This window comes from Cryptotermes secundus, unplaced genomic scaffold, assembly GCF_002891405.2.
Source record: "Cryptotermes secundus unplaced genomic scaffold, Csec_1.0 scaffold326, whole genome shotgun sequence".
NCBI lineage: Eukaryota > Metazoa > Arthropoda > Insecta > Blattodea > Kalotermitidae > Cryptotermes > Cryptotermes secundus.
The window spans coordinates 89,847-117,417 of NW_019727396.1; the positions used below are offsets into that span (position 1 = coordinate 89,847).

A 27,571-nucleotide genomic window follows, 5' to 3' on the forward strand; every position below is an offset into this window, starting at 1 on the left:
GGGAACTGTCCACATTCAAGAAAGTGTGACAACGCAAGCTTCATTGCTTAGCAACGACGAGTAAACAGCGGTTGCTAGGCAAAGCCTACAAAGGTTACGGGAGATGTAAACATTTATTCATTCCAATATGCATCAATCTCGTTTCAAGAAGTTTCACTGCTGAAAAGGGAGCTGAATAGTGAGTGTTGCAGAAATGCATGATAATATGTGGGATGTTCCCACAGGTTAATTACTGGATTCAATTTACCATTACACTGGCAGGTGATTTTTTAAATGTCACACTGGAATTGAATACAGGATTGGCAGTAGACCTTTCCATGACCACCATCTTAGTACTGATAACATAAGGAATTTAAGAAAAACGGGAACATAAGGGAATGCCAGTACAACTTTCATACCGAGTTTCATGCTACTGATCTTAAGTCAGACATTTCAGTTACGGTGAAAACATGCTTTAAAATATTTGTAATGTGTTTGTTTGTTGATACAGATACAATGAAACCAATGTCTCTGTGGACAGAAATGGAAATAGATTACTTGAATATAAACACAATCTACCTATGTTATACTACTGGTTTTCTTTGGGGGCAGATGAAGGGGAAGTCACTTGGTCTGCCAACTGTGATCCTGAAGGTGAGTTCATGGGACACTGTATTTTAATCATAATAACCCTCAAGAACAGTAATCTTCCACCTTTACGATGACAGCGGCACACTTTTAAAAAATATTGGTTCCTATCTATGAGGGTTGGAACTTTAATAGTGGCAACACTGCTGTAGAGACACCTTGCAACAGAACCAAGTAATTTCGCTTATATCACATGTTAGTTACATACCTACCTCACCTCAGAGCAAATGGATTCTCACTTCCCATATCACACGCATGCACAGTGATGAGAAGAACAGAACCTCGTGTTAGCTGGCGGTCTAATGTAGTGTTGTCACGATGTTTTAGAAACAGGAACAATGGAGTAGGATAAAGATTGAATGTGCCTGAAACCATACAGCACAACAGTGTCATCAAGGTCTTCCAGAGGCTTGTGGGGAATCTGCATTGCCTTACAGAACAGTGGCAAGGTGGGTAAAAGCCTTCAACAAGGGACACCAAAATGTGGCAGACATGCATCAGCCAGGTTGTCCTAATGTCAGTGAAGAAGAAGTGTTTGCTCTTTCCGTGTTACTGGAGAGTCATTGACACCATACGATTTGTGAGCTGGCCCAAGAGACAGGATTAGTGCATACGACTGTGCTTCACATTCTGAAAGAATGCCTGGGCATGAGAAAAATTGCATCATGATGGGTTCCGCATGATTTGACGGAAATGCAGAAATGGCTATGATATGACACTGCTCGTAACCATTTGGAGCACTATGAGCACGAAGGAGAGGTTTTCTTACGCCGTATCATTATGCTGGATGAGGCATGGGCCAAATAGTATGAGCCACAAATGAAACACCAATCGAACAAATGGCGTCATTTCGGGTCACCACGAAAATCAAAAGTTTGCCAGAACCCCAGCAATGTGAAAGTTATGGTGATTCTCGTGTATAACTGTGATTGTGTTATCCTAACGCATACCATTCCCTGACACCAGACCGTCAATGTGCAGTATTACTGTTCATTTTTGGAACACAACCTGCAACCAGCTTTGAGAAAGAAGCAGCGACACTTTCTGCAGAACCCACCCATCATTTTGCAGGACAATGCTCGGCCACATGCAACGCAAGCTGTGGCTGATTTGTTCGATCGATGGGGCTGGGAAGTGCTGTACCATCCACCATACTCCCCGGACTTAAGCCCTTGTGACTTCAACTTAATTCCTAAGTCGAAGGAACCACTTCATGGCATTCACTTCAGAACTGTACCAGAGATTCTTCAGTCAGCAGACTGCTCCATTCGAACTATCAACACAATAGGCGCTGCTAAAGGTATCCTACGACTTCCACACGCTGGCAACGGGTTGTACACAATGCTGGTGACTACACTGAAGGACAGTAAAACTTCAAAACATGCATCTATTTTGTATCAGTTGTAAATAAATAGTTGCCACTATTAAACTTCCAACCCTCATACTAAACTACATGGCATCATATCCTAACTCATTATTTTTCCATATCAGGAACATATATTATCTTCCACTTTTTGCACACATATCTAGCGGCCACGATTTTTACATTTCAAATTCTATTACCTACATTAAGACAAATCTACTATTTCAGCAGCCATAATTATTCAGTTTTTCACTAGCACTCTGTGTTGCTGCCAACATCCTCAAGGTACAATAGTCTACCTTTATACCAATATTACCTGAACAAAATATTCTAATCTCTTTTTTCTCTATTCAGTTACTTTATCCACTTTAGGCAAAGGAGAAAAAGACCAGAATATTTACTTACATATGAGAGAGTATAAAGTGACAATTTACTCCTTTATTTTTAACTTGTTTGGATGAAAGTGAAAATGGCCAGAGAATATATTAAGAACAGATTATGGCAATTATAAATTTTTGGCTAGCAATGAGCTAGTGTTTACCTCAGAAAATAGAATGTCTGAATTATAAGCATTAGCAGGAATAATTATTCATCAACTGAAAGTTAATAAGGCACACCACAAGACAGACACACACTCTAATGATAGAGGAACATTAACAGGTTTTACTTTCTACTAATGAAGAACACACAAAAATATCTCTGCTTGGTGTATCAAACTTTTCTTTGTTCAATTATCTGCTCTTCAAGATAGAATTGTCCTGCTAGATGTGCCTCAGCTGCTAATGTTGTTTGCAAGGCTGAAAAACTCTTTTCTTAATCGCATTTTATATTGGTACTCTCTTTCCCATTATTAACTGTATTCAATATGAATGTGTGTATATATTCTTATTTTCTCACTGAAAAGTGGCTCATGAGATTGCTATTATTGAATTTTTATTGTCTAAATGACATAAGTTGTCCTGTTGTCTTTCATTTGTGTGTGTGTGTTTGTTTGCTTATTTTATAACTAGCTGTACCCTGCCACACGATGCTGTGGCTCAGTCTGGTTAAATGGAAAAGAAAAGAGAACAGTTAAGAAAATGAAATGGAAAACAATGAAAAATAAACTATACTCTTGAAATGAATGCTGTGGTAAATGACACGGCCCAATTCCAACGTAATGTCACACGAAATAATTAAATTAAAATGAAAATAAATCAAAACTGTTTATATTCGGCGGTAGCTATCCCAAGACTGACTCCTTCGGCGGTTATTTCCAGACTCTCTTCTGCAGCCTTCGGCATCTGCCCCGAGACTGCCTGCTTCTTGTCCAAGCTGGGCTATTTATACCTTGGCGGGTGCTATACAATGAGCCCTCTGTTGTCTATCACCGGGGAAATGCTGCCTGTTGATACTGAGATACCTACGCAACAGCCAACTGTTGGGGATACAGACTCACTTCTTCGGCGGTTATTCCAGACTAACTGGGCGAATGAATTGAACCCCCCTTTTATACCCTCGGACGCTGCTATGCAAATGAGCCTTTGTTATAACCGTGGAAACGTTGCTTTGTTGATTTCGCGAATCTCATGCAACTACCCATTGTTATTGCGTTGTCTCTGTGGGAACGCTCCATGTATTCATCGTAACTGTGGAGATTCGATGTTCTCGACACAACGGCTCACTGTTGGGATTACAGTATCGCTATTGTTACTTCATATGCAACAGTCTGTTCTAGCGTTTCCATAGAAGTGACTCTTCTGGATTCCAAACACGTTACAACAGATAGCGCTGTTTTTCAAAAGAAGCATGTTTTTACCTGTCACAGGTGTGACATCTACATAATAGGTACATAAAAACACATGCGTAATCGAATGCAACGTTGTGTCAAAATTTCAAAGCAATTGGTGAAGAACTTTCCGAGATTTAAGATCTGGAACAAACGAACATTTACATTTTTATTTATATAGATTGGCCTTTGTGCTGTTCAGTACGCATGTAAATACAAAATTGAATATATATATATTCACGTGACCCCTAACTTTCGTTGCGCCATCCATGTCACACTATATATAAAACAGTTGGCAGTTCATGATAATGTATGTGTGTTATGTTTCTTGTACTGCAGCACAGACAGTAGCTCTTCCTTCAAAACTGTTGCCATCTGAAGGATAAAAATGTAACTTAACTCATTCGTTTTAACAAAGAAATAAGGAATGAGTTAAAGGTGAGAATGGGCTTGAAGAAAGAAAAAACAAGGGCGAAGGAAAATTATGAAAGAATTAGTCTCCACTGAATCTGAATGGGTTTTCTACTGGTATATATTATGTGAATTCCTGATGACAAAGCAATAAATGCTGAACTGCGAAGTGTTAATGACAAACGTTTAGTGATCTTTGAAGGTTGGTTAATTAATCAGCTTATACACTCTATCTACTACATTTTGTATTATCACATCCTCTAAAGTGTGATCAAAATAACTGAAAGATCTCTAATTGCTATTTCCTGTTCAGCAGTTTAAGTGGCAGCCATCTCTCCCTTCATAATATTATGTAGGTTTTCTGTATTTTGTTATTGTGATATGTATCATATAATTACAGGAATTAGATATGACTTAAGTGCTTATTATTTTAGCCTATTTTGTTAGCTTAGATCTGAATATTTGTCTACAGATATTGATGGTGACCCCAGGAATGGTGGGTGGTCAGAGTGGAGTCCTTGGACATGCACTGTCACATGTGGTGGTGGGGAGGGACTACAGACACGCACCTGCACAAATCCTACTCCTAATGTATATGGCGAAGACTGTACTGGAGTGGACAAGCTGGAAGGTGTCTGCAATAATTTTAAATGTGGTGAAATCTCACCAGGTGAGATATTACAGCTGTAGTCACACTGAAACAAAGTTAACTATACAAAATAATGTGTTGTTCATGGTATTAACTTTATAATGAAATTCAATAAAACAGCTTTCCTCTCATGTTTTTCCTAGTCACAGTTTATGTCATTTTTTATTCGTTTAAGAATGTTCCATCAACTATGTAGATTATACAGTGTCACACTGCAGGATAGTGATTTGGGAACTCATAGAAGGAATTGTAACTGTCCAGTTTATGGGAAGGTCAATTGATGTTTGTGTATGGTTAGGGTTTTGTGAAATTCCTCACTTTCGCCTCACAATTTGAAATTTTCCCCCNTTTATAAATTGCAGCAAAAAATGAGTGCTTTTGATAGTTTATTGTAAGTCTTACACATCTATTCATCTTACTTAATATCCATATGCCATACCACTCAACATTTAGTTCATCTGAAAAAGGCTAAAACAGCTTTCCTCTCATGTTTTTCCTAGTCACAGTTTATGTCATTTTTTATTCGTTTAAGAATGTTCCATCAACTATGTAGATTATACAGTGTCACACTGCANAGGGCTGGCAGAACCGAAGAAGGACGGTTACAGAATGAACTAATGAATAATAACTTCAAAGGAAGCACTCATGGACTAACAAACGTACTACCTTGGAATCTGTCAGAAGGGAAATGAAGAAACTGACAAAAACACTCAGACAGGATAGCCAGTGTTCCAGTTGAAATTGGCAAAAAGGACCTCCCAAATACAAATCTGAAGTGTTACTGTTACACCAACCTGCTCAGTCTTGCATTCCAAGATTAGTATTTAGTCAGGTACTTCACATAACCTGTTCTGTTCAACCTTCTTTTCAGCCATCAACAGAGAAATTAATACACCTGCTCAGTCCTGAACACAAGAATAAACCACCACTTCGTTCTCTCACTGTTCTATTGACTCAGTCAGAAAATGTTCAATAAAACACAAATTCTCTTTGTTGTTCTGTTGACACTTTAGATTATACAAATTAAACTATACTTTCATAACAGTAATGAAAAGATTTTCAGGAGTTAAATTCTTACAATATTTTACAGACACAACGGAGTATTTACGATACCTCCTCCGGAAAAGCCACCAAAGCTCACAAGTACTTCAAGGACAGCAAGTTGAACTGATATGTGATCAGGAAGCTCTGGGTAGAATTCAGACTGAGGCTCCTACATCTGTAATTAAATGGGCTCTGAATGGTGTGGATGTCAATCTAAAAGAAACGAGAGCTTTTGTGAAAAATAACAACAACCTTGGTAACTTAATCACATTATTTATAGTACATACACAACCTATTTAAGAGATTTTACTTTTATGCAACTAATATGAACTATTATGAAACTGAATGATGTTGGACCCAGGAGCCATTTTACAGTTATCAAAAAGGAATAAAAAGCACTCACATGGGCATGGCATTTATAATTCTGAAGCATTGAGACTTTTATGCTATCATAAAGGTTTAATTTCTCTGGCATTTAGTCCAAAAATTAACATTTTTTTATCCAAAACCATCTTTTGTGTATCAAACTGATTATCATACAAAAGTGTGACAGCAAAAAGTGCTTCATACAGAATTTGTAGATGTGTTTATAAATTTCACTAGTCAAGTTACAGTGATTAAGAAAATATATTCTGAATGGTAACTCGTTATTTACCAATATCCTACAAAATAACCTCAATGAAATTTGCTTAATTTTAAACACCTATCACTATACAAAGTTCAGTACCCTACAATAAATGGCACTAGCATTGTTCCCACCTCACAAGTCTGAATATCACTTCCATGTTGGAGTCTGATGATAGGGAGCTAAAAGTACCACGATATGGAGGTCTTCAGTGGCATGTTCATATTAAGATTCACAAAAAACAGATTTCTTAATGTCTATGATGTTCGAAATCAAATAAGATGAACAGCCATGTGCACCTCACTAATATGATTTTAGAGAACAGAGTATCTTCTTTGGAAACATAAAATGAAAATGTTTCATGATTGAAGATATTATGCTGAATCTTAAAAGGAAAAGCTCTACACAATTATAGGAATATGTTTCCAGAAACTAAGTTTAAAAAGTAAATTCTGTTTGTATTTCCATAGTATGACTTTCAAAAGACATTTGCTTATAACCTCACTAATAACTGTACCTTTAATTATTTCTGTATCTAATAATTAACATGTATTATTTCAGTTATACGCCATGCAGATCCGAGTGACTCGGGTGTGTACACATGTATATCTCTCCAAGAGCCTCAGTTGCAGACTTTCATCAGTGTCGCAACACTGGCTGTGAAACCCAAAACTCCCACAATCAAAACAAGAGAAACTCGATCAATACAACTATACTGCCAAAGTGAATTATTAAGCTACGTATACAGAGATCTTACTCAGAGATGGGAAGTGAATGGTACACTCAGGAAGGATTATGGATTTACCACATTGTCAGCAGTGAGTGCAGTCTTAATTAAAACAGTGCTTGTAATTCTTCTCTTCTCTCTTTGAGAGCAGAGCAGACCATTAAACTGGTGCCCTGCTATGCAGCCTGGGAAATCTTTGGGCTCCAAGTAAAATTTTAAATGTATGTTATGTAAACGTGACGCTGTTCATACAACATTAACACACATTAATCTCAGTTCAGATTATGAACCAAAGACAGAATTTTAAGACTGACATGCTACAAACAATAAGGTTTATAGTTAAAGAACTTCATATCCCAGTCTGTAATAATTAACACCTGCATTTAAAATATGGGAAAAAGACAATGCAACATAGAAGTACAAACATGTTAAGAAGGTTTCATCTTACATTAACCCACCACACATGACAACTAATTAACAAAACTGCCAAAATACATATAATTCAAGTAGGAAGACTTTCACCTCTATTTACCTAAACATATAAACCATACCTAAAGGAAGAAATATTAAAATAAGTGGGAAGAATATTCTGGAGTTCACATTTTCAAAATGAATTCCTTACGATATTGTATTCCTCTTTGGTGATGAACGTTCACCTACTGCAACACAAATATATTATGGACAAGCCCAATGAATGGAGACTATAATGTGTAGACATAAATTATGTTTCTGACAAAAAACTGCCTTTTGTACAGATTGGTTTGCATTATTTTTCTAATATTATGCACTCTGTTTGGGAATACCTTACTCCAATTGCATGTGGCTATAATAATTGATACTGTGTGAACTTGATCTCAGTGTCATATCTCTCCAAGCCCCTCACTTAGTGGAAGGTATTTTTCTGCTCAGTGGCATAGAAATCTCAACTAGACAGGCATGCTTTTCTCTCTCTTGAAGGGCAGTATCTGATTACGGGCACTCAGTATTTTCTTGTGTATAAAATGCAGTCTTTCAAAATTGTCCTTAAAATTTAGGTACCTCTTATACATCAGTGTGGGTTAAAAAAAGATCTTAATTTTTCTTTCCTAAACCACTATGCATTTTATATTTTGGGGAATACGGTAGTTTGTCTGTGATGATGGATTGATTTCAATATAGTTAATGTCTGTGTCCAGTATACTCCTGAATATGTGTTAATGAAGGGGGGAAATGGGTATGGATAACTGAAAAACATGGATACTCCAAGTTTCAAGCGTGATTTTGAGGCCATTGTGAGTACTGAATATAGAAATATGGAAATGTATGTAGGGCATTCGATTTGTTCAACTGCCTTGAAAACAGTTAAGCCATAGGGAAAAACGGTACTGGATGCACAATGTGTTTCATCTTTCTCTACACCTCATATCTGCAACATTTCTTGCTCTGATAAATATTTTGTTTAGATATGCATAGAAACACATGTAGGTCATGTAAATTGGGCATTAAAATTGTTCAATGTCAAAGAAAGCTGAAATGGCCTAAGAATTCTTTGTAAAATTCTCCAATACCAAATCTGATGAAAATGCATCAAGAAGTTCTCAAGTTATTTCATGCATACATACAGATGCATTGACAGGATGGGAAAAATTTAACAGGCACCCTGTAGGGTTATATTCTTACTGTTATCATCATCATCATTATTATTACTATTACTATTATTGCTGCTGTTGTCATCATCATCAGAATATGTATATAATAAGAATTCACTAGGCCATATATGAAATCACTACAGCATGAAGGTTTCTGAGTCAGTTTTGATATTTGTAAATAGTCCTCACAATATTGAGTAGCTGGGATAGTGCAGTCGGTATGGCAACTGGCTACAGGTTGGACAACTTAATGGTTAGTTTGAGTCACAGTAGGGTCAAGAATGTTCTCTTCTCCACATCATCCAGATCCAGACCAGCTCTGGGGCCCACCCAGCCTACTGTACATTGGGTAATGGGGGCTCTTTCCCCAGGATAAAACGGCCAGGGCATGAAGCTGACCACTCACCTCCAACTAGTGTTGAGGTAAAGAAAATTTGGATCCATATATCCACTCCCCATACGTCTTCACGGCATAGTGCTTAATTAGTTAAGCACAGGGACAACTTTACCTTTACTTTACAATAATACTGTCTTAGCAGTATCACAGTTTCACAGTATGTATCCTGTGATCCCCAGCAATAGTGAACTGAAGGAGAGATGTTAAGCAGATGAATAAAAGAGCCACAGAATAGAATAAGAGTAGCATGTCTTTTATTGTCATGATGTACTGATTTCAATATTACAACCTCAGTGCCACTTGGCATTTTCACTTTCAGACATATTTATAATAATGATTTCAACATTTTAACCTTCACAATTTTAGAGGAAAATTTCTTTACATAGTTACCTCTAAATATATGTAACCCTAAGTTCTGGAACTTAAAGTTTAAACAAATAATTCCAAAGTATATCATGATTATGACATATTTAGATGCCTGCCATGAAAAAGAAACTGATTTTCATCTTCTCCCATAAGCTACACCATTATTTTCATACGGTTCACATGTTGCCATTTGGACATGCCCCTCTTTGGCATGTTACCAGTAACTTAACTGTAAACACTGTAACAGAAATGATACATCTATTCTTCTCCTTCCAGCTGTATGGTAAACCGTGATGTGGGGGTCTTCCTGTTCACATCACAGACAAAGAAAGGGACTCTTTTCTGATAATGCATATGTTTAAATGACCTGTTCCAGTTTATGGCTGAACATGAGATGATAAATGACATAACACAGGTTCTGGTGCAACAGAGTTCCTCCCAATAAGTTTCTTGCTTGGTGCCTTGTGAATGAATCCCACCTGGTCCTCTTCACTCCCTTACTGAAGCTCTCTGTCTTTTAATGCAGGTTACAGCAAACATACTTGGTAACATAATAACTACCAATAGAAACTTAGACAGACTTCTTACATTTTGAAACTTGCAGGTGAATACTGAGGAAATTCGGCATGTAAAGCTCTCAGATGCTGGAGAATGGAAGTGCGTTGTACGGCAGCCAGAGCTCAACTTTGAATGGGTGACCAACTGGATAATAGTTGAAGGTATAATACAGCAGCAAACTGAGAGTTCTATCAATATGGTTGTTAGTAGATAAATCACGCTGTACATTGGTATTTCCATAACATTCTATTAATATTATTATTATTATTGGAGGGGGTGGGTCTTCCCATGCACCGTGACTAGTAGTCTACTGTATGCCCCCCTTTGATATTCTACCAGTCGCCATACCCTGCCGGTACTGGTGCTCGCTATCAGCCCCGTTCAGCCAGCAAGGCTGGCAGTGGTACCCGATAACTTCCCCATCTACCGGAGGCATTGGAAACTACTTGGGCGGGAAACTTTGCCTAATTTTGCTCAGAGGTCTCCTAGAGACATGAGGATCTTTTACGTGTCGTAAATCTACGACACGGGACCCATGGCTTAAAGTCCCTCCCAGACGACTTGTTCCCTAAATTTTTCCGCCCTTAAAAATTCCACGACCTCTGGTGGGTTTGAACCCGCGTACCTTGGGTCATGAGGTGGGAACGTTACCCCTAGACTACGGAGACCGCTTTCTATTAATATGTAGTGGACATATGATTTGAATGGGAAACACGGATTGCTGAAAAACTTTGGTGGAGAAGTCTCTTGGAAGTCAGCCAGGTGGAGGACTAAGAAGGTGACCAGATAATAATAAAATGGATGCTATGAAAATAGGGTACAGTTATGTGAACTGGTTCAGGACCATGTCCAATGGCAAGCTTTGGTATTTACAGCACTGAACTTTCTTCAGTTTCTATTACCAGAGGGTGAAGCATTTTATTGGACTCAAATGTCAAATACACCTGATATGAAATACACATGGAAGTATGAACAATTATATTGATTGATTGATGGATTTAAAGTTGACTCAATCACACCGCCAACACATTAAGAACATAAAACAAAGACTGGTATCCAGAATATCAAAATAAGAGTGCACCATATGTCTCTCTACATATAGGTTTGTTTTCTGTAAGTCATTATACTGACATGAACCATACTCTGTTGATACCATGTTATTTTCTGCAGTGAACCATGCACCAAATTTCCTCACATATCTGATGGAAGATGCTATGACAGCCCCTGTGTTCCGGCACTTTGGAAGTGAGGCACTTGTATTAACATTTCTCATAGGATTTCTGCTGCTGACTATTGCTGTGGTTGCTGCACTGACATTTGTACATCTAAGGTAAAAGCAGATTTTCTAGTACACTAGACAAGATCGACTTAACAACTCCATGAATATAACCTCATTCTTAGGTTTACAAATTGAGTAAAGTCTGGTTTCACTTCTTTTCTTCCAAATTATCTTCATTACACTGCTTTTTTCCACTGAAAAGCACCACACCCCCACACTAACTCCAACTATTCGTACAACTGGTATGACACTGCAACAAAGTCACAGTCGTTATTATGGAATTCATCACACACACACAAAAAAAAAACAACTGAAACTGTAGCTGATAATAAAAACAATGCTGATCCTTTTTTCAATTTTTGTGGCATTGTTCATCAAGTCTGTTCCAGTCAGTTAATCAAGCTGATTGCCTGGAAGTACTGAGGCATGTGAGGGATGTGGCACAGCTCACACAGCATTGCTGATTTGAGAGTTCTTGGCAAACCATTTGATTCATGTGCTTCGACAACCTCCCTACTCACCTGACCTATCCCCTTCATATTATTTTGTTATTCCCCAAAACAAAAAGAACTTGAAAGGAAGAAGATTTCGCCATTACAAATATAATGAAGGAACTGGGGTTGATTCAGCAAGCATCCTTTGAACAGTCCTTCTAAAAAGGAAAAAGGTGATAGGAACAGTGCATTTCTGCTCAAGGGGATATGTGTATCTATAGCGTAAGTTTTTAAATAAGATTGCTGATGAATTCTGGCAACATTCTAAACGAACCTCATAAGTTTGTGCATAATTTCTGCTGGTACAGATCTCAACTGTGCTAAATGTACCCAAAAATGACACTGTTAATAAGTTAGTGTTCATTAATGTCCAAAAGTGAGTTTCATACAGAAAAATTTATGATCCATTTCCAAACAAACTTTTGCTCAAACAGAGAGCTAAATGAATGCTATGAACAGCCAGTATGTTGTTGTTTTACATTTTACAAAAAGATCACTGCCCTAACAGAAGTTGCTGACTTTTCTAAGATCTATTACCATAAAATTTTTTAGATCCAATGATAGTAATGGCAATAGTGTCACTCCTATCTCACAATGTTGCACACTCACCATGGATAGTAAATTCAGAAGCACAAAGGTGGAATGGTCTCATACAACATTTCATGAGACACAAATTCAAAAGGTGGGGGACAGTAGATGGACACACTAACATGATGAAACAGTAGGACTGTCTACATGTCTCTAAATATTAATCATGCAAATTAATTGGATTTATTTTACAGATGGTTTCGACTACGATGATCTGAAGAAAGTTACAGTGCCCTGTTAGCACTTTCCTAGTGCTCTATAAACTACACTCGTGTATCATCTGAGAATAACCAAGGAAGACGAATTGTGAATCCCAACTTTGAACTATGTCAGTTACTTTGACAAATGGCTTGTCCAGTGGTATATTCCACATGATGATTAAACAATGTGTATTTTTTAGACTATTGCAGAATATTTACAGAAACTACACAAATATATATAAATTGGGTTTTCAATGATTTCCAAGCCCAGTTACAATTCACTTGGGGTCAGTGTGTCATTAGCAGGACTGTGAAAGGTCACCAGGTTCTTTCTTTTAATGTTGATACAAGCCTGAAAGACTGTATCCTACTGGTAATCAATTTAAGATCACAGTACAAAACTGTTAATTAGTAACATCATGTCACTATTATTTTCTTTTTATAGTGTGAGAACTTGTCTGTAAATCTTCAAAAGTTGTAACTAAGGATTTTGCTTGTCTTACAACAAAAGCAGCAGATTTGCAGTTCAGAATTGAAAACATATTTGTTTGTAGGATAGCAAAACAAAATGTTTCCAGGATACTGAGATGACGGATGAAAGCCAGAATAATGGAGACAGAATAGGCGGCCACTGCTAGACAATGACAGAAGACAGAGATATATTGGGTTTTTGGACTTTATCCATCGTCCTGGTTTATCCATCCAGGACGATGGATAAAGTCCAAAAACCCAATATATCAGTGTGTTATACACCATCGTCAGAATCCTATAGTAACTAATGACAGAAGAGTTTTTGGAAGCGGTGTTTTCTGTGCAGTCCGTGCTGAGGCTATATAACAAGGACCAATGGAAAGCAATAAGCACACATGCTAGGGAAACGTTAGGGAATCGCCCGTCTGTTTTGCTTGCCGGACCGCTGGCTAGAAGTCAGTGCGTATCCGGAAGGTCCTGCGACCGGCCATCTCGACACAGGTTTTCTTGGTTTTCCTCTGTCTTGTATGCAAATGCTGAGATGGTTCCCAAATTCCAAGTTGCTATTGCATGCTTCTCATGCAGCCCTCCTGATTTAAATTCATCAAAATTACCAAAATTATACACGTAAACTCAAATTTTTGAAATTAAAAGCTCCGCGGCCCCTCTCTTTCAACTCTCTCAAGTCGTTGCTTCTAATCATCTTAACGCCTACACTTTCACTTTACTCTTACCAGAAGGACGAGCGGGCAAAGCCTGGGAACCTTCTTAAATCGATGCTCTTTCTTTCTTTCTTCTTTCTCTTTCTCTCTCTCTCATATATTAGTTGGTTAGTTACAAGGTTCTCCACACCACTGTATTTTTTTCCAAGGTGCACACTGGTCCATGATTTGCACATGCCTTCCGAACAATTATATAACAAAACTGTCTAGGCAACAAGCATAGGTCACACACAAATCATGAGAAAGACCATATTCACAAGGCAAAGCCAGACACATAAAATATAAGAGGCTTAAACTTGGTGACAGTCAAGTTTATGACTGCTCAAGTGACTAAGCTGCTGTTGTGGAATAAAATATATAAGATAGGCATGATCTGCTTTGCAAACTCTGGACTGACAGAGAACTTATGCCACGTTTTTTGGGGCAGGGAAAAGGCAGAATTTTCAGTAACATGCTATATGCAAGATATGCCCACACATTTTCATAAGAGACAAACTAATCCCTTGTCAGAAAGGTTGTTACACAAGGTCTATGACCGTAGAGAACCCCCCCCCCCCAAAAATTGGTCGTTAGCCACAAGAGGTTTGGAACCAAGATGAACAGATTGGTGGTAAACCGGCAGTCGTAAAGTAACTGAGAGTTAGTTAGTTGTGAACTAGATGCCATCCAGCAATGACTCCTAAAGACAAACAGAGTGAGAAGACTTGGCATAATTGTAATAATTTTGTATTGTGTGTAGATTAGTGAGTATTACAGTCATTTGTAGTTACCAGTTATAAGGGTTCAATAAATCCAATTATCAATCCAAACACCATCTCTAGGCACTAACACATCACAGTATTTTGACTGGTGGAGATATAGACTTATCTGAAGTCCATGCTGTTCACAAAGATAAAGACAAAGAAATTTAGATTTTGCCAGTACAAATCATACAACAAATCAGATAATAGGGCACTTACATGTTTCAACTAATACATGAATGTTAGTGGCACTGCAAGGAACAATTACTCTTTCATAAAATGTAAGAGGATGTGACACCACGCATTTTTACCATTAACCTCTGTGGTGTCATATGATGATAACTCTTGTCAATGCCAAATATGGGTATTCATCAATTTTCAAACATAATTCATTCCATGAAAACTGTTTGTAAGATGGAAATTTGTAAATTGAAAATAAATTACCACATACTTTACATGTAAGTCACCAAATTTACTCGTACATGTAAGTTGCCTGTTGTAGCAAAAATTAAGCTCGTTATGTGAAAAACAGGTACAAATTAACATCTTTCACTGTAGTGAAAATTCTTAAATCCAGTGTTCGTAAAACGTGGGATAATTATACGTAGATTGCTCCATGCACTGGTCCATGATTGGCATGCATATTGTTATGGTTGACTAGCAATGAAACAGCAGTAAACATAAGAATACTGTATACAGCCTCCAATTAATGACCTCAGAGAAGTGAGAAGGAAACAGGGTAAGAGAAGGAATTTTATTTTATATGAATGCCTGCTCCCTACAAGTATAGCATATACAGTTATTTGTTGCATATTATTCTTACTGCAGTAAACCCCTGGTTATCCAGGATCCAAGCATCTGAAATTCTCATCCAGCTGACAAAAATTACAAAGAAAATGTAAAAATTCTGTAAGGTTATTCAAAAACAAATTTGCAATTTTCATTATATTCACCCAACCCATGGTGGGTCTCCCAGCTGCCACTAGATGCACTGCCCCTAATCCTTCCTTATGCAAGTGAAATTACAGCAGAGGTTAGTCAAATGTGTTACAGTACATATATCCAAAATCTTGAACCCATCAATCTGCTATGCTGCCTAGGAAGACTTCCATGCAAGATGAAAGTGAAAACATGTTGTTTAACTTTGTATTGGGTTCCTGCAAGAGTTTTATTCATGTAGTTGGCAGACCCAATTTCCTGTATATGCTAGATAATGGGGAATTTACTGTACAAGTTATTGCAGTTTTCTGACTGCTGATTGTAAAATGCACGGGAAGTTATTTCTCACACCCAACTGAATACATGCATGGAAATGGAAGCAGCATTGTGATTCCTTAACAAAATGTTTGGAGAAAAATCTATTCCAAGGGCTTCCCATGTTCCAGCTGACTCACTGACAAGGAAAGAAATTAATTCTCATAATAGAGATAACTATTAAATTGTTATCTTTTTACATACAGGTACAATAAGCAGAACTTCTTTTAAAAACATTGTAGATATTTATTATCAGGATATGTTTATCTCATTGCTACAGACAGGTAAACAGTATGCTTACTTTCAGAAGATTTTCTCATTTGTATGTAAGTCGCTGTTGTAGAATACTGTGCGCTTCATATCTACAGAGACATAGCTTCTGAAGCTGGCTGGAAGACATCAGACACATGAGAAGGAGCACTAGGAAGTCGACCAGGATTCTGTGAAATTAGAAGGGTTTTTTACCTAAACAGTAATGCATTCATGTCCAAGACACTCACATACAAAAGTGATTTGTACAACAATCTGTCACAGTGATAATGAAGTGGAACTGAGATATATCACTACAAATGTATAGAAGACAAACATTTTCATCTGAAAGATATGAATAGTGACTTAAATGTCTAATTACTCACCAATTTCTTTGCTCTGTCTTCAAGAATTCCATACGCAAAATGATTCAGCTGCAAATGGAAAGTTTCTACTATTACAACACAGAAATAATATACTGGTAATATGAAAGATATGCAACTGAAACAGCCAAGTAAATAAATTATATGAGGCCAAAACTGTCTCTCACAAAAAATATCTGTTTGTTATATTAAAAGGATTATTCAGTGTACATGCAGAGTGAATGTGAATGCCATTTTGAGGATTTTCTAAAAATCACAATTCTTAACACTTACCAAAAAGCCTTTGGGCAATGCTACACCTTGGAATCGATACAGTATGCCCTGTTCAGTCTCAATTTGATGTACCTAAAAGCAATAAAGCAAACTTTTTTCTTTTTCTTTTTTGCTGAGGGGGGGGGGGTATTTCAATGGGCTCTGAATATGTTCTAGCAAGGAGAGATATACATGGTGCTATCCAAAAGTTCCTGAAATATATTACTAAAAACTATTACGTTTTACCTGGAGCTTATTCTGCACCATCACCTTCAAAGTAGTCCCCTTGGGAGTGCATACACCAATCCCAGTATTTCAGCCACTTTTGAAATGCATCCTGGAAGTCTTTCTTTGTTAGGGTGTTTAGTACCGTCTGCGTTTCCGCCTGAATTTCCTCAACTGTATCAAATCTTCACCCCTTCAACTTGATTTTCATCTTGGGGAAGAGAAAGAAGTCTCATGGAGCTAACTCTAGCGAGTACGGTGGGTGGGGAACAACTGCCATCTTGCTTTTAGCCAAAAATTCCTGCACAATGTAAGCCGTATGCGGTTGTGCGTTGTCATGGTGGAGTACCCAGCTGTTCGTGCGCCACTTCTCTGGGTGTTTTCTCCTCATGTCCTCCCTCAAACACCTTACAACATTGCGATAGAACCCTTTCTTGACTGTCTGACCAGGAGGGACAAACTCCTTATGAACAATCCCGTCAATATAAAAAAAAACAGAACAACATGGACTTCATGTTGCTCTTGTTGAGCTTTTTTTTTGCCAAGATGAAGGGCTCTTCCACTGCGACAACTGCTGCTTACTTTCAGGATCATCACCATAAACCCAACATTCATCACCAGTGACAACCTTCAAAAGAAAGTCTGGATCCTCTTGAAGCTGTTGTTGAAATTCTCTGCAGACTTCCAAGCGATGCTGCTTCTGTTCATTTTGCAGCAGTTGTGGCACAAACTTTGCTGCAGTCCTCCTCATGTTCAGTTCCTCTGATAAAATGCGTTGACATGTACCATAACTTAGTCCCAAGGTGTTACAGAGGTCTTGGATGGTCAGTCTATGATCCTGCAGAATCAGATCCCTAACTTTTGCAACATTTTCTGGTGTGGTGCCAGTTGATAGCTGTCCTGAACGATTGTCATCATCAGTCGATGTTCAGCCATTTTTTAAACACTTATACCAGTCGTAAGCTTGCTTCAACATTTGGTGCGCTTCCGCAGCGATTTTCCCAAGTTTAAAACAAAACTTTATACAGACATTCTGCTCTCTCAGGTCAGCCATCACAAAACCACAGATTCACAGAAACACAACAAAGGAAATATGTTCACCAACAATAAACCCAACCACTCAACTCGACGCCGCTTGCCACACTGATTCAAGAAGGGTGTATGTGGGGAGACATCTAGCGGTATTCGCACAAAATTCAAATTTCAGGAACTTTTTGATAGTACCATGTATGATCCATAAAGCAAGTAATCAATCCATTCTGAGTAACACACACACAAATATAATATTGAAATAAATCATTTTTTGCCCATTCATATATCTTTATACGCTTCACTCCTATACAGTCAATTAAACATGGCCCCATATTTTGTGCATTGTATAACATCTTTATATGGTGTAGCATGTGGCTTTGTGATCATAAAGCTCCCTTACTGCTATCTCTTCTCACCAATATCCCTCCTAAGCACTCTCAATATGTTTCCAGTTACTGTGGTGGAACTATCATGCAGTCACTTTTATAAAGTTAATTACTACAGTAATGATTCATTATTCTATCCAGTCCAGGAAAGTCAAGAGACAAAAACAGTATTTTAACATCCCAGTCTCTCATAAATATTAACAGAAAGTTTCATTAACAACTTCCAATAGAAAAAACTGTTTTATGTAGCGTTTCTTAAATAAATATGACTGTCTAACACCTGCTAAAAATCAATATTCGACTGAAAATTCAATTCTACTATTAAAGTGCTTAAACAACTAAAAGCCAATTATAGGCAAACAGTGAAGAAATAAAAATACATTCATGAAGAAGCTGTGAACAGACATAGAAAAAGAAGAAGAGAAACTATACGAAGAACATAATGCAATGTAATAATGTATCAGATATAAACAAGACACCTAAACTATTATTATTCATGTTATTAACATATCTAATAACATTCATTAAACAAAAGAGCTTTCTGTTAAAAAATCAACATATCTGCATACATGATTTGCTGTGGAAAATGAAAATTATTATGAATGGTATAAGTCATTTAATAGGTCATCAACCAGAATGTGAAACCGAAATCACTGGTGTATGCCATGGTACAGAGTGACACACTGAACATGGCCTGTCGAGTTAGAAGCTAGGCAAGGCACCCACAAAATTCAAAGAAACATGGATGTCGTTAATTCAGATAATTATTTGACGGAAGCATGAATGCGGATCCCTTCTTACCAGGAGGGTGTGAGTGCATTTTTCAACAAAGGTAAGCTTTAGTGACCCATTAATTAACCCGTTGCCGTGGTTCGTCGTGTATGTTTCGTCAGGGATTTAAATCGTCTGGGGGGGTTCGACGTGTATGTTTCGTCCAGCTGCACACGTATGTTATAACGCCCATAATAATTGATGGTTTTGCTGTAGATTGTTAGATTTTTCACTGGCCTGTTGTCAGGAGGACTGTATTTAATGACACACGCGTTTAAGAGCGCTAAGTCGTCGTTACATATGCCTGTCTTGCAGCAACGTTCCTGTGGCTATTGCGAGCTGTTTCTGTTATGAATGATGTGTTTTGTTTGCTCTGANTTTCTCATACCTCTCAAACAAATTCAAGAACTGAGAAGTTGCAAACTTGACAAGGAACACTAATGTAAATCAAGTTCAGTGGTATGCCCACAATCCTAGATGTGACAAAGCCCTGTTTTTCATTTTGGAATGTTTAATGCATAGTTTGGGATTAACAATTTTGGAGACAACGGTTTAAACTTTGTAAATGCCTAAGTGCCCATTTTTTCTTTAATGAAAATATACAATGCTTATCAGTAGACCAATGGGAAGGTGTATATTTATATTGGGAGGTTTGCAACTTTGATCTCCAAAGCAGGGTGGTTGATGATGTCCCAGGACCTCAAGGAACTGTGTAGTGACTCCTGGGTCATTCAGACACAAAGCCTATAAGTAGAGTCTAAAGGGTTCTGATGATGGTGTATTATAACACAATTACTGGGTTTTGGGACCTTTTCCATTGGCTGGTATTCTAAAAACTAGAAAACACAAGTTTCGGAAATTTGATTTCTTTCCATCTTCAGGTGAGGGGGGAGAAACCTACTCTATTGTGTCCCTTAGAACGAGCTAACCTCAATCAGTGATCCAGTAATTGTGGCTAGGTCTTTCTAAGGGAGCTCACATGCTTACTTGGTGGTTCAGTGCTTCCTTGGTCTGTGGTTTTAGTTGTTTTACTGTGAATATATCATAGTTTACGGGCAGTGTTCTGTTTCCATAATAAAGTTATACATTATTTATTACATTTTCATAATGTTTTCCAGAGTTTATAGCATATAAAGGTGAGGTGAAGTTGTCCCTGTGCTTAACTAATGAAGCCCTATGCCATGAAAGCGTATAGGGGAGTGAATGTACAGTTCCACGTGTTTATAGCATATAGAGTTAGTTGTTTTACATTCTTAACTAGACAGTGGCTAGACAGAGCTAGATAGCTCTGACATGTTGGAAAATTTAGCTACAACTGACAGTAATAGTAACTGTATTCCAGAAAGTGACACTGGTGATACAAGTTAAGAAGAAGTTCCCCACATGCCACACTCCGGCTCCTCACCTTGTGTCTGAAAGTGAAGCGGATGAAATGGAAGATGACAACTACGGGAAAAATCTGTTATCTGAGCAACCTCTCACTCTTCCTTTCCAATTCCAAGAATTGTTTGTACCTAAGCATGTGCATCCACCTGATTTTCTTCCTACTGTTTGCTTCTATCTCGGTGACAGAATCCAGCAGATATGTGCAGCAAGTGACTAGCAGTAAAGCGGTTAATGTGTCTACTCTGCTAGAGAACTAGACCAGAATTATCATGCATGAGATGAAGGGATTCCTGCTTGTATTCTAAACATGGGCATCATCAAAAAGACAACCATAGCATCATACTGGTCCACTCTCTGTTCTCAAGCCACCCCATGTTTTATGAAAATGTTTACAAAGCATCATTTTTCCCACTTGCTTGTCTTCTTCAACCTCGTCAACAAGAAAGGATTGCCAGGCCCTTGAGAACCACACTACAATCTCTGTGTAAGGTGCCAACCCCTTGTGGACCATGCAAACAAGGTATTCAGGCATCAATACACCCCTCATTAAGGAATCAGTTTCGATGAAAGCCTGCTAGGTACCAAAAACAAAACCAGTCTCACGCAGTATTTGCCCAACAAGCACCACCAGTATTGGGGAATAAAATTTTGGACGACACCAGATCAACAAGGGCATGCAGGTCCATCCCCCACTTGCACTGCAGCTCCAAGCTTCAGGGTTAATGTCCTCCAATTAACCTTGCCTATCTTCCCCGCCACAATACTCTATATCTGCTCTGGCCTACTACCTGCTGGCCACCTCCCCAGACCCTTCCCCTCTCTTCTCTACTGATTTCCCATGTAGCCCCTCTCCCTTCCATTTCCCATGTAGCCCTTCTCCCTTCTCTTCCTGCTCTTATACAGCTGGGTTTATCCGACTCGCTCATGGATTTTCTTCTCTTTTCTTCTACCCTGAAGATGGAGGCGATACGTTCCTCCGAAACGTTGGTTAACATAATATCTACATGGTGCCACATCCCAGAAGACTGCCTTCTTCAAAATTTTGGATGTTGTGCGATTCTGTGTCCAACTACTGCCTAGGGTCTCTCACATAGAGAGAGGCCAGGTCTCATGAAGACAAGGACAACATCCAAAGAATGGCCTGGGGTACAGCATCATGAAAAAACTCCTTGAGATTCGAGGGTACCTCAACAAAGGCTACCATGTCTTCATAGACAACTATTTCATGACTGTTCCACTTATCTGCCATCTCCATCAGCTAAGCACCTATATCATTGGAACTGTCAGGAGGAACAGGAAACTTTTAACCCAGCATTTCAAGAACAAATTTGTAGTTGGGCAAAAAAATGTATCACAGATCTGGTGGAAAAATCTAGTTTCTCGAAAATATACACCGATAATGAAGGAGAAAAGGAGCATGTTTCTGCTGTAATGATGTGATCTGGAATGAAATACTCACAGCTGTCACGGTGCATTTTCCCACAAAACTGGTGTCCCCCACCATGGGGCCTCTGCTCAAATCTATGTGGTCACCAACACGATACAAAACTACCGTTTTTCCTAAAAAGAAAGTAAAAATACTTATATTTCTTGTATGGCAAAATTGAAGTGCAATCCTCATAAATTCAAAAGCTAGGAACAGACTATTTTACTTCCAGCAGTTAGGAGCACAATCACAATACAACACTGCATTAACCTTTAACATCCGAAGTGCCCCGATCAGTCTTGTGATGAGTACTGATTATAGGTGTCATGACAAAAGTACACCGATTTGGACAGTTGGGCATTTAAATGCTGCTAGTGGAAGCACGTGCACATGCCACTAGCAGAAGTGCATGCACAATCCTGAATATTTGTTTTTAAATGCGGTAGCTACCAGACAGACTTGGGTAAAGCCCTAATACAGATGATAATAATAATAATTAAATTAAATAATAATAATTAAAATGATACCTAAGTGAACTAACCATTTACTAAAACAGAAACATGTAAAACCATTAAATGTTTCCTTTCCTAACCAATTTCCATTATCTAAACAACTAAATTCCTGGCAATAAGGGTCTAAAATTCCTTATCATCTGTTCTTTCTGGTTGGGTTGTCTTAAATTTCATCCTAAATGGGGAGAGCACCCATATTCTCCATATTATACTGTGACATGTTGACCCCTACCTCCCCAGCTGCACGTAGCGGTAACGTAGCGCTCGCGTAATAGGCGAGTAATCACCCCGCATCCTGGTAGCTATGCAACGCGCGGTGACGTCACGAGCGGAGCCGAAGTGAGCCGAGTGGAGCCGACGTTAGCCGAGTCTCCGCAACCTTGAAGCTATGCAAAGCGAATCAACAGCGGTGATGTCACCGAGGGATATCGCGGTTGCTAGGCAGCAGTCAACAACTCCGGACAGCGTGGCTAGCAACACGGCACCAGACGACAATTGTCCGATCAAGGCTACATAAGGAGCAGCGAAGTCTATTCACAGTCAGTCAGTTAGTCCGGGAGCTACCGCCGAGTGAGTCCTCGAGCTACCTCCGAGTTAGTTCCGAGTTAGCCAGCAACTAGTCAGTTGTATTCTGGCATTTGGAGTGTAATATTTGTGATACTGCAGATAGCAGTGATCGTCAGATTGTAATTTGGGTGACTGTAAGAGCGAATGTGAAATAAAATTCGCTGTATCAAAGACGGCGTGAAGTTATTTGTCGCGCTATACGCCCGATACGCGACAATACTCTTAAACAGACTCAGAAGACATGGATCTGATACTCTGGGTAAATAAAACTGAGAGAAAAATCTTACCTTCTGATATCTGTGACGCTATATGTGGAATCTGTTCCCTCTTGTACTTGTTGCCTTTAAACATTTCTAGTGCCAAGTCTACATTTACTTCCAGTCTTTCAAATTTAAGGTTTTTCTGGCACAAAGTCACCATCTGACTAGACATTATGCGGAGCTCATCCTGCAAAGGATATTACATAAACAATAATCCTGTCACGATACTGTGCACTTATTCAAAGCTTACTGTGAAGTAACTGTTTGTGTCTATGACTTCAAGTCTCACACTTCTGGTACTAGAGAGTGCAGATAATGTTAAGTTCGAACAAACTACAGCAGACAAGTCAAGGGAAGAAACATGGAATGGTTTGATGTTGTGAGGTGCTACTATTAAAATTACAGATTTGCATAAATACAAGCCTTCTAGTCCTAAATGAAAACATCTGTCAACACATTCTCACCTTCTAAAATCCACAATTCAAAAACTATGTTTCTTAACTTACAACCACCTTGCTATATTACCCCTCCAGCCACATAATCTATCCCCCTGGCCCACCTACTATAAGGTAAAACAAGGTAAAGCTATTCCTGCAACAGGATGTGAAGGCCTATTGTGAGATGTTGAGGCTCCCAATTGTCAAGACAATCAGCTCACAGATGGCAATGACATCATGCCAGCTGCCTTGCACCCCCAGGATGATTCCTTGCACTCATTCCTGTTAGAGGCTGAGTCAACCCCAGGGCCATATTGCACCTGAAGGATTAGGTCAATTGAATGACCTCATCCAAAATAAAACCCGTGACCTGGCTTGGAGCGTAGTTCCTCATCCAACTGCATTATGGCTGACCTACTACAGTGTGTTAAAATGATTTTTACTTTAAAAAGATGTGGTTTAATAATTTTCCAATAAATGTAACAAGGACTGTATTACATCACATACACATAATTATATACTTATTATTATACTGAGGATAATGATGACAGCAAGCACTAACTTACTGGTTAGTGACTATTATCCATACATTATAATAAGTGGTACTTTTAGTGAAATGAACAACTGTCAGGAAGTTAGAGGTGGTATGGATTGCATTGTTGTTAGCAAAACTACTGTACCACTAACAGAAAATATACATTCATTTATGAACACTAATAAAACAAACAATTCTGGGTAGAAATCATATAGTCAGCTTTTCTATTGCAGACTTCAACTACTACAATTCTTCTATCCCAGCCTCCTCTGAGGTGTTTTCCTGTAAGAGAACCTAGCACCAAGTTTCAATCTCTCATGGTTCTTCACATCTTCCTCATACAGGTCACACTCCCTACAAATTTTGTGTTGCTAATAATTTATTTAAGTAATGGCAGTTTCTGAAATTCAGAGAGGGTCAAAACTCAATGAGAAAGTTGGCCTACATACCATATTTTCTCGAATACCCTGCACCCTGGAATAAGCCATGCACCCAAATTTTTAAGAAGAAAAACATAGTTTTTAATATTTAGGTACTAAACAGCAACTAAATATCAAACATTAATAAATGTGTTAGATAATAATCATTATTTTGCATAAAAAACACTTCTGTTATTTCCATTCCTAACTGCAGTTTAGGAATCTGATGAATAATGCATTAAACTCTCCATATTACATATTTCTCTAAATTAAGTGGCTCCGAGAAAAATTGAATAAACTTTTCATCCTTGCCAACCCTATATGCTTTGTTGCTGGCATGCTCAGGCGCATGCGCGTGCACACACACACTTATTCTCACCTGTGAAGGCTGCCAATTGTCTAGGCCTATGTTCACATCATACACAAAACTGCCAGTCTTCACTGCAAAAGAAAAAACACATTTAACTGTGTTCCCTCCATTCTTTCGCTTCTTATGTGGTATGACACATGGACTTCATTCATACAAAATATCAACAACACATAAAATTCATTAATTTTGTTGCTAGGTGAATTTCCCAACAGGAGCCTAGCTGAAGAGTGTGGTCTTCTAGGTTGTATCACTGTGAAATTTGGAGAATACACAGCCTGGAACCCCAAAGACCATACTCTTAATGGTCACTCCTGTGGAAACATGAAATTGAAGACATTCACTGTCATAGATCATCACTTTCGTGGAAAATGTTTATTCATAACAGCTTCTTGAAACATATGTTTTCCATTTTTAGCACACTTTTCTTATTCTGAATGAAAAACAAAATGTAGGCATATGAGATTGCCTTGCTGCACAAAAGCGCACTTTTATATCCCCCCCCCCACAACTTCCAAACACCTGAACTGATTATCATGAAACTTGGTATGCATATCATGCCACCTGAGGCCATCTCAAAGGTGTATTTCATAAATCCCTCCCATCAGTAATACCAACACTGCAGCCTCTCAAGTTGTATTGTTTTACTGACTTCAATCTGCAGACATATTAATTTTTATTTTTTGTGTATTTGTCTTTTCAAATACAGTATGTGCCAAAACTTACAGTACTGAAATGAAAAGACGAACAATATTACCTTGTTGTCATCTGTGAGTTTATTTCTCCTGAAAGAAACTAACATACATGCTATTAGCACGTTGATGTACCATGGTATGCGTAAGGTAAGTTTTCAAAGTGTGCACTGCCTTGCTGTAGACAGTGTTCATATTGTTCACAGAGATTCTCAATCATATCCTGGAACAAAGGTTGCTGCAGACTCCTGCAAAAGGAGACAATCTGTTCGTGTAATGCAGGCATAGTTCTTGGCGGATCTTCACGGTCGAACACACTCTCCTTTAACATTCACCACAAGTAGGCATCAGGTGGTGTAAGATCGGGAGAATGGGACAGGTATGGGAAGTCAGTACCCCATGAAATGGTTCATCCTGGAAAGTTTTCCTGCAGCATGGATAGAGTTTCTCAAGCAGTATGGCTGGTCACCCCATCCTGTTGATACCAATGTCTATTCATGTGAAGATCCCTTGCATGACAGAACCTTCTAAAATCCTGAAGAAATGGTCCGATCACCATGTCCTTGTAGTGTTCTTGGGTGACAGTAAGAGCATTGCCTTCCTCATCCTCAATGAAATACGGGCCTAATATACCATGTGCTGAGACACAGCACACTACAAGAATGGAGAAATTTCGTAACAATAGACAGCATAATTGTGTTACTTTGTGTCATCGTATTAAATCTCTCCTGGAATTGTTCTGTCACCTTTTTCAAACTCAGTCCCCACTCACGACCACTTCCATATGAGTGGAAATAATACTCAACTATGAATACTTTTTCTTCCATTGAGAGACCCATTTCCAACAACAACTGCACAACACAACTCCCTTTTCACTACTGGGAACACTTGCAGCTGAAGCTATGCCCTGTAGACAAACACACATGAGCATTCGAGATGCGCAAGTTTCAGTACTTCATTTTTGGTGCATACTGTACTTAAAGTGTAGTGAAAGGAAAGTAGGCAATCAGTTCTTCTCCGAATTTCTTTTTGATCTATTCTGTTTCCTTCTGTTCAGTCTTCCATCACCTCAAATGAAGTGTGTTATCTTACTAAAGGGGTATCTAAGTAATCACCTGGTTCAATAAAGTAGTGCCCAAGGTAATAAAATCTTAAGTAAGTCTCACAATTCCAGAGAATATGCGAGGCTTTTCTACAGGTGGGACTTTCGGTTAATCCCAGTTTAAAAAAATGTCCTTTCAGGTGACCGCATCCTGTAAATAGTCCTGTTAACCATCTTAGCTGGTTCCTATTGAGCTTCAATAGTTCTGTAGCTATTTTGGCATATTGTAGGAAACCATTTGCATAAGAGCTAAAGGATCCTGACGATGGAGAATAGATATTAAAACTAAAATTCTGGACTATATCCATCGTCCCAGTCAGTTGCACCACGACGTTTCGGCAGCTGGATCTGCTACCGTCCTCAGGTAAGTAAAATGGAGGTAAAAACGGGGAAACTGGGAAAAAAATTAAAGGTAAGGAGGGTTCTTATGTATCCTATACAGTTGGGTCCCTTAGATCAAGCTAATCTCAATCACTGGACAAACTGGCAGGGGACGAGATCAAGGGTGATCAATTCATAGTGGGAAGTTGTCAATGGGAGATAAAAAGACGAATCAAGATAAAAAATTATTGAAAGACACAAATCGTCTGGGACAAGGAGCAAAGAAAGAATTGAAATATTCTACAGGAATATAGAGTGAAGGAGAAAAGGAAAAAAAA

At 38.5% G+C, this 27,571-nt stretch overlaps 2 protein-coding genes across 4 annotated transcripts in view; one reads left to right on the forward strand and one right to left on the reverse strand.

Annotated features, from left to right (window-relative positions):
• LOC111864670 overlaps positions 1-5,727 on the forward strand; it is a 39,310-nt gene extending 33,583 nt beyond the window's left edge. Inside the window, exons 16-18 of the mRNA XM_023852077.2 lie at positions 491-633; positions 4,642-4,839; positions 5,690-5,727. Coding sequence (XP_023707845.2) covers positions 491-633; positions 4,642-4,839; positions 5,690-5,727 — 379 coding nt within the window. The remainder of the gene's footprint in view (positions 1-490; positions 634-4,641; positions 4,840-5,689) is intronic.
• Positions 5,434-27,571, reverse strand: part of LOC111864669 (39S ribosomal protein L39, mitochondrial) — a 31,507-nt gene continuing 9,369 nt past the window's right edge. The window contains exons 4-10 of one of the 3 annotated variants that reach the window (XR_002842834.2): positions 25,131-25,192; positions 23,388-23,547; positions 22,055-22,155; positions 16,817-16,888; positions 16,547-16,594; positions 16,213-16,351; positions 5,434-6,037 (exon numbers count right to left, since the gene is read on the reverse strand). Coding sequence is in view for 1 of the 3 variants with exons in the window: in XM_023852076.2 (XP_023707844.1) it covers positions 16,274-16,351; positions 16,547-16,594; positions 16,817-16,888; positions 22,055-22,155; positions 23,388-23,547; positions 25,131-25,192 (521 nt within the window). In the remaining 2 variants the exon portion in view is untranslated. Of the gene's footprint in view, positions 6,038-11,055; positions 11,693-15,270; positions 16,352-16,546; positions 16,595-16,816; positions 16,889-22,054; positions 22,156-23,387; positions 23,548-25,130; positions 25,193-27,571 lie in introns of those variants that run through there. The other 2 variants (XR_002842833.2, XM_023852076.2) reach the window with 2 other exon arrangements.